Source organism: Melozone crissalis, unplaced genomic scaffold (assembly GCF_028551555.1).
Source record: "Melozone crissalis strain CALT ecotype California unplaced genomic scaffold, PUWL_Pcris_2 ptg000014l_1, whole genome shotgun sequence".
Taxonomy (NCBI): Eukaryota; Metazoa; Chordata; class Aves; order Passeriformes; family Passerellidae; genus Melozone; species Melozone crissalis.
The window spans coordinates 10,000,818-10,013,833 of record NW_026535792.1 but is presented as its reverse complement, the minus strand read 5'-3'; the positions used below and the strand labels follow the sequence as shown (position 1 = coordinate 10,013,833).

Below are 13,016 nucleotides of genomic sequence, written 5' to 3'. Positions count from 1 at the left end.
AACTACCTAATATGTGCAGCTGAGAGTTCCCTGACATAGGGGTACTGAGCTGTCTTTTGGGTGTGCTGATTTTTGAATAGGTTGTAGAGAGAGGTCAGGTACCCAAAATTCCTAGGGCGTTTACAAGCTCTTAAGAGCCTTAATCTGCTTAGTGACCTCACTTCCAAATTAACTCTGTTTTAAGCAGAAGGTTGGACTTAATTGACTTCCAAAGGTCCCTGTTCACCAACACTAAAAATGGGGTTAGACCCCTTGAAATGTTACAAAAAGGTAAAAAAAACAGAGTAAAAAGAAAGCAACAACAAACTTCCATCCCCCATTCATAATCTGTAAAAGCCTCAACATCTTCTCTTCTTGAGACTACAAGGGGAAATGGTTTTGAAATGGCAGCTTGACACCTGTGTTTGGTATCTTCAGAGTAAGAAGAAATGCTTTGTTCTGCCATCTGTTGGAGCTGCATGTTTTGTGTTCATTGCAGCTGGGAACATCTCCACTTCATCTAGCAGCACAGTATGGACATTACTCCACCACAGAAGTGTTGCTGCGGGCAGGTGTGAGTCGGGATGCCAGAACCAAAGTGGACAGAACTCCATTACATATGGCAGCATCAGAAGGCCATGCCAGCATAGTAGAAGTCTTACTTAAGGTACAAACTGCTGAAACAGGTCTGAAGAGGGGTTATTGCAATGGTTTATGATCAGATATTTGCAATTAATATGGTCATGAAGCCAGCATTCAAATTACATGAATAGTTAAACTGTGTGCATTGGGAGCTTTGTTTTCCAATTGGACTGTAATTTATTTTACATTAAAATCATCATTATTTCAGGTGAATTATTTACTGCTGTTTCAAAATAAGAATACTCCCTAATTTGATATTGTGTTTAGTAATAGATTTTAGAAGTAACATGTACTTTAGAGAATCTGTAATTCTTTTGGAATAAATAATGTATGTAGTAGATAGATTGAATTACTTAAAAAAAATATGTGATTGTAAGATAGCAGGGCATTCCTCATGGAGAAAAACAATTTAGGGCTTCATTCTGTGACCAGCATTATTTAATTGAGATATTTGTAATGACATAATTTATGCAATGATCTTGTTTGTAGCATGGTGCTGATGTCAATGCCAAGGACATGCTCAAAATGACTGCACTTCACTGGGCTACTGAACATCACCACCAAGAAGTTGTAGAACTCTTGATAAAGTATGGAGCAGATGTTCATGCTCAGAGTAAATTTTGCAAAACGGCATTAGATATTGCAGTAGACAATGGAAACGAAGACATTGCAGAAATATTACAGGTAACTTTTAATTGCTCATGTTAAGGGAACTTGCAGCAAAGTACTTGATTACCCATGCCATAAAATCAGCTTTTACTGTAGCAGCTGTGACACCATCTATTGATAATGCCACACTCCAGTCTAGTTCATTACATGAAATGAGATTAATGTTAGTAAACATTACTTGGTCAAAGAACATTTTCACCACCTACAAAGTCAAGGATAAGTATTCTTTATTTTCTTAAGTATGAGTGATGTAATACCCAGAGGTAGGTGGACTCCTTAAAATTGAGGTGTAAAAAAAAGACTCCATTCTCTGACAGTATATTCTGACTATCCCCTAGTATTCAGTTAGCTTTTTATATGGATAATAATTTCCTGGTTGGAGTTCAGACAGGACAGAAGAGATGCCAATTTTTCCAGAATTAGAAAAGCTAAGATTGAATTGTTGGAGAATTGATTTTAATAGATAATTCCATGGAAATGTGTGCTCCTTGTTCAATAGTGTTGTTAAAAGCAAAGTGATAAATCTTACTGAGGTAGAATGCAAAGCAAATGAAAAATATCCACTGTATGAATTAGGCCAGTGCATAAATCTGTAACCTCCCTGTGTCTTTAAATGTCTGAACTTCTGATGTGTTCCTTTAGCCTCCTGATTGCAGAAAGGGTGGAGTAAACAGAAGTTAGTGATAATTCATAGAAAGACACAAAGACTGCCACATCTATTTCGTAGCAATTGCAGAGCTGTCAGAGTAGCTTTCCATGACATGTATCTGCCCCAGCAGTCTTGGTTCTTCAGACTTCTCTTTCAGATAAGCGAGCTTGCATATCTGCAAAAGAACCTTGTCCTCATTGTTCACATAACTGGTAGGGAGAAGTAGTGGTGTGTTGTTAAACTCTTTCACTCTAACAGATTTTCTATCTTTAGATTTCAACCAAAAAAAAAGTTTCTTATGTACTTGGAGATAGGACACGATGTATGTGTATTGCAGGGGTGCAGTAATGGAACTCCTCCTTGTTTGTGTGAAGCATGCAAGAACTGTAGCTCTTGCACAAGCCAGCAGCTCCTTTGTAGCTGCAGTGGGGATGATGTTGTTCCCTTTGTGTCCCAGATTGCAATGCAGAACCAAATCAATACGAACCCCGAGAGTCCGGACACTGTGACGATACACGCAGCCACGCCGCAGTTCATCATCGGGCCTGGAGGGGTGGTCAACCTAACAGGTCTGGTATCTTCTGCACACCCATCCACTAGAACAGCTATTTAGGTGCCTAAAGGATAGCTGTGGGATTTTATACTTTCACTGATTTTCACCATTTAGTGGAAAGGTGTGAGGAAAAACAGTGGTAAGAAGAGTTGCCATATTCTTTGTCAGAGGTTTTTGTGTGTTGTAAATATGTACATACCTAAAACAACGATCTCCACAGGCATAAATGATCAGAAATTCTATTTGCTTAACAAACCTCACTTCAGAATAGCACTTTGGTTCAGCAGAATGCTGCTGAAAATGGAGTGTGTGCTAGAAGCTTCAGTGCAATAAAAATAGAAAAAAGGACTTTGCTGGTTTTAAATTTGTCAGCTATTTTTTTTTTCATCCTTCTAGATGAAACAGGAGTGTCTGCTGTACAGTTTGGAAATTCGTCAACCTCAGTATTAGCTACGTTGGCAGCTTTGGCAGAAGCATCAGCTCCACTGTCTAATTCTTCAGAAACACCAGGTTAGAAAGCTAAGTCATTTAAACTAATTTAATAAATTTAATGTACACAACTTCAAGTTTCTGTCAGCTCATGAAGTAGTGCAGTAAATAATGATTCTATGGGTATAGATAAGGAAGGAGAGCAAGGAAGGAATAATGACCATATTTCTGGGGCTATTTTTTCTTTTTATATAGAATAGCTTCTTTTTAGAGAAAATCTTCCCTTTTCTTTCAAGATTTGAAGAAGTTCTAGCCATGTTTCCTTCCAGAAATAAAATCCAACACTGAGTTTGACATTTGAAGATCAGAGCTGTTTGCCAGAGCACCTAGTATTGGCACTTCCAATTGAGACTTTTTTGTGACAGTGGCCTTTCTTACTGCTGAGCCTGTACTTGGAAGCCAAATCAAGTTCAATACAACACCACTTATTCATGTGGGAGTTGCTGTTTTGGTTTCCTGAATAAACACTCTGTGAATATTTAAGCAGTGTTATAGGACAGTAATCTCTAAACATAAAGATCTTCAGAAGACAATGTCTGCAATCATTATTTCAATTACAGAGTGATTTTTCTGTGTATGTTACATTGTAATTAACTTAAAAGATGAAAGCTTCAGAGTTTTATCTACCTTCTGTCATCTTGAACATCACAACACAGTCTATAGGGTTTTAATTTCATCTCTGCAGATAGAGAACATTCTAATGTCTGTTATTTAAATCAAAGGCTTTGCTTTTACCATGACAAATTGAAAATAAAATACAGAGCTAGTGTTCTTGAGTTTCCCTGATTGTGGTACCAGTGGTTTTGCTCTTTGTCTCAGTGTCCTGTTGGATGGTAGCACAGCACCCCATTTGCAGCAGACAGTGCAAGCTGGGCTATGTGCTGTAGCTCTGAATGCAGGCTTTCCTTGTCCTGCCTTGATTTGTAGAAGTGATACAGAACTGTGGGAGTTCACTGCTTCATACTCATTATTGAATCATGAATTTGAAATAGTTGAGCTGGAATTTTTCACTCTTACCTATAAAATTATATACATACAAGGTTTATTTTACTTCTTAAGGTTTATTTTACTTCTTAAGCTTTGTCTTTCTTCTTCGAAGGTGTGAAAGTGTCAGCTCTGCAGAACTTTTCCTTTAGTCTTGTTTCATACTTTGTATAAGAAATAAAGTTGTTTGAAGTACTCATGGGGTACAGACAAAACTTAAGATTCTCTAGGGGTCCTTTAGTCTTGAAGACCATTATATTAATAGAGAAATCTAAGCTGGGTCCTGACATACAGTTGCAAGGCATTGCTTCAAGGTAGTATTACAAGTTAATTTTTTTTCATTCTGCTATTAGTATAACTTAGTCCAGCTTGTGTACAATGCAGAAGTTCATTGTGTTGTTAAAAGCAGCTGCTGTTCTTGCTGACCTGTTAACACTGACCCCAATTTTGAGTGGGGTATATCAATATTATTGTATTAAGCAAGGATGGTGTTGCATGTAAATGTCAAAATGTGAGTGCTTTATGTTGGCCTGATAAAAGACTCTTATTTAAAATATAATACATAGTAAAGTCTATTACTGTGGGGGGGGTCAAGTTATCAGGGGGTCAAGTTATGAAAGCCATGGAATTAATGTTTCTTTAGTTGTACCAAAATGCATTTTAAGTTATAAAATTTCATTTATAAATTGACTTAATTCCTTTACTAATCTGTTGCTAGTTGTGGCCACAGAAGAAGTTGTGACTGCAGAATCTGTGGATGGGGCCATTCAGCAGGTGGTCAGTTCTGGAGGGCAGCAGGTTATTACCATAGTTACAGATGGCATTCAGCTGGGCAACCTGCATTCCATTCCAACCAGTGGCATAGGGCAGCCCATCATTGTGACCATGCCAGATGGGCAGCAAGGTGAGTGCACACTTGTGTGATTCCAGCTTGAGGAACTGTTTTAGCTGTAATAGTAACAGTAATAGTAATGACTTTTTAGGTGCAAATAGCTTGGACCATTTTGTGTACATCTATGAATTCTTGTATTAGAGAAGGCTCAGACATAAGCCTCTGTAATTCAGTGGGTTAACATGTCAGCTGAGCCTCTGCTTTAGGAGACAGAGTAGAAGAGTTACTAAACTGTGGAGGAAACATGGGACATTTAAGATTGCTTTGCCTTCAGTAAGTTTGATTTTTGCAAACTTGTTACAGAAACTAAATGATGGAGTAAAACAAAAACCTTCTTCTAATTCTTACACTGTTGCATTGCTGGAAGTACTGTGGAGAGGTGAGGCTTGGATTTAGAAATCTGATGCATGAAGCAACCTCTGCAAGTTCCATGGATGTCAGTACACTGGCACAACTGACCTGACAGATGTCAGCTCTTACATGCCTGAAGTTTAGAGCAGCACTGGCAGAACCAGTGAAGCCAGAGTGACACAACTTTTTTTTTGGGCCATATGTACTGCTAGTGTGCCAAGTCCTTTTTTGTGATGTGTATGCTTTGGGTGGTTTCTTTTAAAACCCTGACATTATTTAGATAAAAATGATCCCTTCTCTGGTTTCTTCATGAGGACTCCCAGTGTGAAGCTTGAAGAGTTGTACACAGGAGGCAAATAATTTGGTTCACAGGCTGCCTGAGCTAGTACACCTTGTTATCATTATGAGTGAGTGGCTGTAGATGGCAACTGAGGTGACAGTTACATTTATTTGTCTGATGGCTGTGTGAGGAATTAGAGTATGACTTTACTGAGAACCCCGATTTTCTTATTCATGGCTAATAACTACTGGATTTTTAGGTTACTTAATGTGTATTAAAACAAAAGCAAGATTTGTATTTAGCTTTTATTCAAGAAATATTATATAAATAGTCTGCTAACACAAGTTAGAGTTGACAGGCTGGTGACTCTGCTGCAGTTCTCTGCCGTGTCTGTTTACTCAGAAAAATGGCAGTGTTATTCCAGAGCTAATTACTGTAGGCTTTAATAATGAGGAATTTTAAAGTTCTTAAGTAGCATACAAGCAACTAAAGTTTTTAGTAGATTTTCACCGAGCTTATTGTGCACTTTATTATACAGATGTGTTTTCACAAGCAAAAGTATTTGTATTTTTGCTGTTAATAAAATTACTTAAATAATGCAAGTTTTATGTGGTGCAAATATTGTTGGAAATAAATGTATTTACACGTACAAATACATTTTCAGTGCTAACAGTTCCAGCAACAGACATTGCTGAAGAAACTGTAATAAGTGAAGAACCGCCAGTGAAGAGACAGTGCATTGAGATTGTTGAAAATCGTGTGGAGTCTGCAGAAATAGAAGTAAGGAGTATATTACGTGATCTGTGTTGAACAGTGCTCAGGACTGAGATCTGGTTATGGTTTTTGTATTGTTCAGGAGGTTAATTTCTGTGTCACCACAGAATGAAGTGTGTGAAATGTTCAACTTGTTCAGTCTCTCCTGTAACTGAAACTCATCTTTTACAAAGTTGTAAAAAGAAAATAGGAGGGCTGTTGGCTTGATTCTCTGGTCACGCATGTAAAAGTGACACTTGTTTAGGTATATGAGAACATTGTTTTTCTTGAAGATCACTAGCTGGTTTTTCAAACTGGGTGCTGATACGTTATCGAGTGACTTGACTCTTTCCGCTAGGAGTGAATGAGAGCGCTGTGCCCTCATCCTTCTGTTACAGCCACATGCTTCTGATTGTGAGATCATTTTTAGCAATGTTTCCTTTCCATTCATGGTATCTAGATAACTGTTGATGGAAGTGTGAAACAGTAAGATTCTGTGTTTGTTAATTTTTATCTGTGTGGTGTCCTCCACCTTTTTTTTAAATTCTGAAGCAGTTTGTTATTACACAACTTTGCACCATCTGTTTTTTTAAAAACTATGCTGCAAAAGACCTAAGAATGTTGAGAGCTCTTTCCTTTTTATATGACAAATGGTTCAGTTTAAAATTGTAGCTTTTTTTATATTAGCCACAAAAGGTCAACCATCTCATTCCTTTTCCGGTTACTTCTAACTGTGCTGACCAGTTTTGGTCAAAAGTTTATGAAAATTGCTGTCTGCTTTGACTAGACTGTAAGTTCTCATTTTGTCAACTCCATGATATTTCATTTATCCAAGGTTGTATTCTCCAACTTCTGTTCATATTATCAAATTGTGCCTAATTGAATACTTTTTGTTGTACAGTATGTGCTATATGTTATCCATGTCTAATAACAATAATTACCACCTCTCATCATTTACTTTCCATGTCCCTAAGTTGTTGCATCAAATACTTTTGGCCTTTGCAGCTTTGTGGTCATTACAGATTATCCTGACAGTTGAAATTTTCTTGCTGCATTTTTTAAAATGTATGACTGTTAAAATAAAAGCATTTCTTTTGTTCACACTTCTAAAAATCTGCCTGAATTATTCATAAAGGAAATTACATTTCCTTAAGCTTTTTAGTAATTCTGTTAAATTAATTTTTAAAAAATCCAGATTGGTTAAGGGATAAATTGATGTGTTCTTAAGTACAGATAATTGGTATAAAAATACCAATAATTCTTTTTAAGGGAATTACCAGTTTTATTTATATATGTTAAACATATTTCTTAAATATTGAAAGAAGTAGATTTACATGAGTTACTTGGTCTTTTACTTTTAAGTGGAAGTTTTGATGACTTTCTTGTCTCTGCTTGTACAACTGGAAATGCACATACAGACCTCTGCCTCTGTGTGAAGGCCTTGTGGAGGTTCACAGGGGTATACTGCTACTAAAGAAGTGCACACAAAATTGGTTCACTTAAAATTTCTTCATCACAGACAGTAGTAGGTATTTAAATTTGGAGTGGGACCCTTCCCCTCATTAAAACATTTTAAAAAATATTTTAGAATGTGGAAATACAGAAAATGTTTGTTTTCTTTGCCTCACTCTAATTCATTCCTTTATTTTATTATGAAGGTTGATTCAAGGCTGAATGCTTTTTTCAGCTGTTTTAAGTTCATAGTGTGTGAACAGTTTACTGTAGTTGTAAAGTTTTTGTAGTTGAAAATCCTCTCATCCATGTGAGGTGACAAACTTTCCTGTGAAAGTATTGTGGAACAACTAAAGCTGTAGTGGTGTTTTTAAATTTTCTATTCTGGGTCTGTTAAGTTAAAGCATTTCAGCTCATTTTGTAGATTGACAGCAGTTTTCCTAAGCAGTTTGATATTTTAAACATGGGATGGCAGCAAAAAAACCCTGTCACACAGATACTCTGTTTTTCATTTTCATGCATAATTCATTAACATATATTGATCTTTATTTTCATTCTTTAATTTGACTGTTTCTCCCATGTTCCATGTTTGAAAGATGACATGCATTAGAACCAGGACAATCATTTGATTAGACTAAAAAATAATCATAATTGTAAACTAATTATATTCATTGATTCATATCCTGTGTGTTTGTGTTGTTTAAAAGAGTGGTTGATTATTTTAGTTATAGGTATTCCTATTGTCAATGAAAAGTTACATGTATGAAGAAAATTCCCTGGTAAAATGGAAGATTTCTTTAGAGCACTGAGCATCCTCTAATTTGATTTTTGTCGGGGTAGATGATATAAAAGGACTCCAAATCTCTAGAACACTTCTGGTTGTGTTCTGAAGAATGTCCCAAGAACGCCTTCTGGGTTTGATTAAATTGGTAGATGAGATACAGTCCTCCTCCCTAGATGTCAAAGATAACTTCTAGATGTCAAAGACTTCTAGATGCCAAAGTTAGAGAGCCAGTTTTGACCATTGAGTCCACAGTAGATATGTGTGGCTCCTCCAGAAGCATTGGGCTCTTTCCCCTGCCAAGCCACACAGCCAACAATAGTTGGCTTCATGTCCTTAACTCATTCTGTTTGTTGGGACTGTGACAGTCTAAAAACTACACCTGTTAGCTGCTGGACTAATCCCTGTGCTTTGAATTGCTAGTCTGTCTGGTAGATACTGGTTTTATCTTCTGGCCATGCCTTGGAGGCTTGAGTTTTTTCTTCCATTTTTCTTACCCTTTCTGTAATGTGCTGTACTACTTTTGGATATGCAGCTCTAGTTCTCTCTTCTGTGGGAAATACTCTTAAAATGTTGTTCAAGAACCTCCCCACCCCCAAATGTTTGCAGGGTGCACATTCCACAGCAGTGATTCCATCCCCAGATGTTTGCAGGGTGCACACTCCACAGCAGTGATTCCATCCCCAAATGTTTGCAGGGTGCACACTCCACAGCAGTGATTCCATCCCCAGATGTTTGCAGGGTGCACACTCCACAGCAGTGATTCCATCCCCAGATGTTTGCACACATTCCATAGCAGGGATAGCCCCTTGCTGTTTGTAATGCACCACAGACTTCTTGCCAGTGAACTACCACTGGTTCCTATTTCTATGCAGGCCAGCAGATAGAGCAGCTTTGTTTCTTGACAGTATTAGGTTTTTGATGGTTTTTATAGGACCAATTAATGGGATAGATAATGTCCAGCTCAGTACTTCCCAGCCTTCAAAAAGGAAAGGCTGCTTTCCAGGTGTGGAAGGATCAACTGTTTTGACTAATTCACTGGGATTGTCTTGTAGCTCTGCTCACCAAGGCTCTAATTCATGAGGCAGTTTTACATAAGCTGTTGGTCCCCTCATACTACAGACAGAACTTTAGGCTGGGCTGGTGCTGGAGGATCATTGGTGTGTTTCACATCCTCTGGGGTGTAGGCTCTGCTGTTCATTTGGCATCTGCCATGTTAGCTGCTACATGAGCAGACCATCCTTAAAGTTGCCTTAAAAGCAGAATCCAAATTTTCAGAGATGGAAGCTGAACTTCCTTTTCAAATAAGTAGGCAAAATCAGATAAGCTCTCATTTTATCAGCATATACTCCAAATGAAGCAAACCCTAGCCTGCTGCCTTCAGCTCTTAAAATCCATTTGAAAATCAAGTTGCACTTACTGGAGTTTGTTCTGTGTCTAGCTAATCTCTTTATAACCTGTTAATATCATCTCCTTCACCTGTTGGTTTTGCTGTTAGCAGTGATCTGACCACCTGTGTCATTGTATTTAAGCACATTCAGCTGACATGTGACTGCTCAGTGTGACTGTGATAAGTACTGAGAACAGGAGCAAGCAGAAGGGAGGCAGAGTATTTTTCTATTTTTCTTACCATGAGAATATGTGAGTGAAGAAGAATTGGGATGCTGTTATCTGAGTGTGGGGGGCTGAAACTTCTGACAACTGTTAGAGGTATTAAATGGGAATGTGATATTGAACTGCTGGGAATATGGTGAAAAGAGTACTTGCTTTCACTGGACCTCAGTTTTTTGATAAGTTGTTTCTCTGGGAGATGGCTTGTTTCTCTGGCAACGTTCCTTACTGTTCCTACTTAACTACAGTGGAAAGAATGATTTTTTAAATCCAATACTACCTTACTCATAAAAGTATGATGCACTTCAATGAAATGGTATTTGATTGAATATTTGATCAAAACAAAACTATTTCCTAAGCAAATTGCTTTTTCAATTGGGCTCAGAGAAAATCAGACAAAATGACAGCCAGTACTTACATCACTGGAGATGGAAATGCATTCTCCTCAGTTCCTAAGGCAGCTTCAGAGGATGTGGCATTTCCCCTGTCATTTTGCTTGAAAACCATTTTATATCCACCCTCAGCAAACTTGTATGCAGGATTTTTGCAGCGACTTAAGAATTTCTTAACTAGCTGCTTTTAAAAGGAAAAAAAGCTTATCTGGCTAATTGCCTGTTAATTGATAAAGATACAGTGTCCTTGGGGATGTGGTTAGACCTCTGGATTGCAGAGTATCAATCCCTGTTTGGAAACAGTTAAGTTTATGCTTTGGTCAGTGGGCAGCTGACACTCTCCAGTGCAGATGGCTGATAGGTAACAGCTTGTCATTTTTACTGTTTGATTAGATATAAAACAGCAAGGGACAAGCCTGTTAGATTGAATGATTGGGGAAATGTTCATATATTCTGTTAGTATTTAATCACCACACTTCTGCTTTTTTCATTTAGCTCTTTTTTGGTGAAGATTTGCATGGTGCCTTTGCAGCTCAGTAGACTGGGGTTTGGTGTCTCCACAGCCCTCTGTGGGGAGTTGGCTGCTTGCTAATTGGGGTCTAATTTGCACAGCAGCATTCACACAGGTTTGCCCGAGTAAGAACTGAACTGAACAGCTTCTCCATGATACCCTAACACTTGAACTGCATGTAAAGGAAAAGTATTTGCCATTTTAGCTTGTATTTGATACTTGTTTGACAAAATATTGCTGGTTCTGTTTCTAATAGGAAAGAGAAACTCTTCAGAAACAGCTGGATGAGGCAAACAGAGAAGCACAAAAATATCGTCAGCAGCTTCTAAAGAAGGAACAAGAAGCAGAGGCCTATCGGCAGAAGTTAGAGGCAATGAACCGCCTCCAGACTAATAAAGAAGCTGTTTAATAAAAAATGAACACACTGCAAAGCCTGTTACTTTCAAAAATCTGCAGTACAATCTTGAACTGTACACTATATAGGTACAGCCATGGGATTTCATGATAGAGAAGATGCTACAAGTTGATAACTGGACTTAAGCCGTGAGCTCTGATTGATTTCTTGTAACATAAAAACTTTGAATTTAGAAATTGTGAAAAGTATTTAAAATTAAATACTGTAAATAGTTGGTTTTTTTACAGTTTCAAAATGAGTTGATAAATCTTTTTGAAGGGATCCAGAAACATGAAAAGCCAATGTTTTTGTGAAATTTTTGATTTTAGTATGAATCTAACTTCTGAAAAACAGAACAGTTTTAAGGGTGATGTTGATTTAAGCTGACAATTTGAAATTTGATTATGTGACAAAATTAATTAACAGTTATTTCTACATGATAACAGCTCAACTTCTCTGAATAAGACATTTCCAGGTGGAAATCTTTGTACAGCTTTAAGTAGTTGTCTCAGATTCTCTGAAAACCATTTTTGGTTTTTTTTTTTATTTTAGGTGGTGAAATTTTTATATTTAATTTCAGATATATCCAAGTAGATTTACATGTATATGAAGCTAATATTTTTTAAACTTTTCAGTTTGTACATATGCTGCATGTTTTTATAATTTCTACACATACATCTTGCATAGGTATTTTTCAGCAAAGATGAGAAAAATTATGAGAAAAATGTTTAGCCTATAGGTCATTTGAAGTAAGCTAGCAGCCAGTTTTATTGTGGATGGTATATTTCTTGGAAGAATGTAATTTGTAATTAAGGAGAACAAAAAAGTATCTTAATTTACATATTAAGAAGCAAAATTTGGTAGTGGAGGCGTCGAAACTTCACTTTGTGTGTCTTATGATTTTCCTGTACAAACATTTTAAAGTTCAGTAATGACTAGAAAGGAATGTCTCCACTGGAACACAAATAGTAGCTATTTTAGACTATCCCTGTTGGTCTCTCTTCCCCAATAGCCTTGAAATGACTTCAGTGATACATTTTTTAACGGACTTTTGCATTTTAATTACGCAATTGGACGAGTAATTTTTTTTTTATGTTGTAGTGATGCTCTTCCTAGCCAGCATCATTGTTCCTCACTGTGATACTGTGTTTGTGTGTGTCTGTGCAGTGATCTATTATGCTTAAAATTTATATGGCACGTTACATCTTCAGAGCATTGTAAAATCTTTTAAAGAACCCTTACTGCTCTGCCTGAGGCAGGTAAGTGAGTGTTATTGTCTCAGTTTTATAACTGGTTTAAGTGCAACATGAGGGAGTTAAATGACTTACCACCACGTGAACCTGTGGTCACCTGGGAATGGATCTCAGGAGTTCCTGGCTTCTAGTCCTGTGCTTAGACTGAGCTGCCTTAAGATTGTTCAGTGCTGTGTTACATTAAATTTTGAACTACTGTGCAGATCCGTTTTTTGTAAGATAAAACTCTTTGTGCTTTGCTTTGTTGTTCCATGTTCACTGCTTTTATGGAATTGTTTATATAAACTTAAGCAAAACGTCTGGTTTATCTATACTGTACACGGAAGAATTACCCTTAAAACTGTACTCTGGCCTACTTTTTCTATTTTACAATTAAATATC

At 37.2% G+C, this 13,016-nt stretch overlaps 1 protein-coding gene across 3 annotated transcripts in view; it reads left to right on the top strand.

Annotated features, from left to right (window-relative positions):
* The window catches only part of GABPB1 (GA binding protein transcription factor subunit beta 1), a 20,134-nt gene extending 7,118 nt beyond the window's left edge, over positions 1-13,016 (top strand). For all 3 annotated transcript variants that reach the window (XM_054272464.1, XM_054272463.1, XM_054272465.1), the window contains exons 3-9: positions 479-646; positions 1,111-1,305; positions 2,397-2,508; positions 2,889-3,002; positions 4,684-4,869; positions 6,153-6,268; positions 11,245-13,016. In XM_054272464.1, the coding sequence (XP_054128439.1) occupies positions 479-646; positions 1,111-1,305; positions 2,397-2,508; positions 2,889-3,002; positions 4,684-4,869; positions 6,153-6,268; positions 11,245-11,397 (1,044 nt within the window). In that variant the 3' untranslated portion in view covers positions 11,398-13,016. The remainder of the gene's footprint in view (positions 1-478; positions 647-1,110; positions 1,306-2,396; positions 2,509-2,888; positions 3,003-4,683; positions 4,870-6,152; positions 6,269-11,244) is intronic.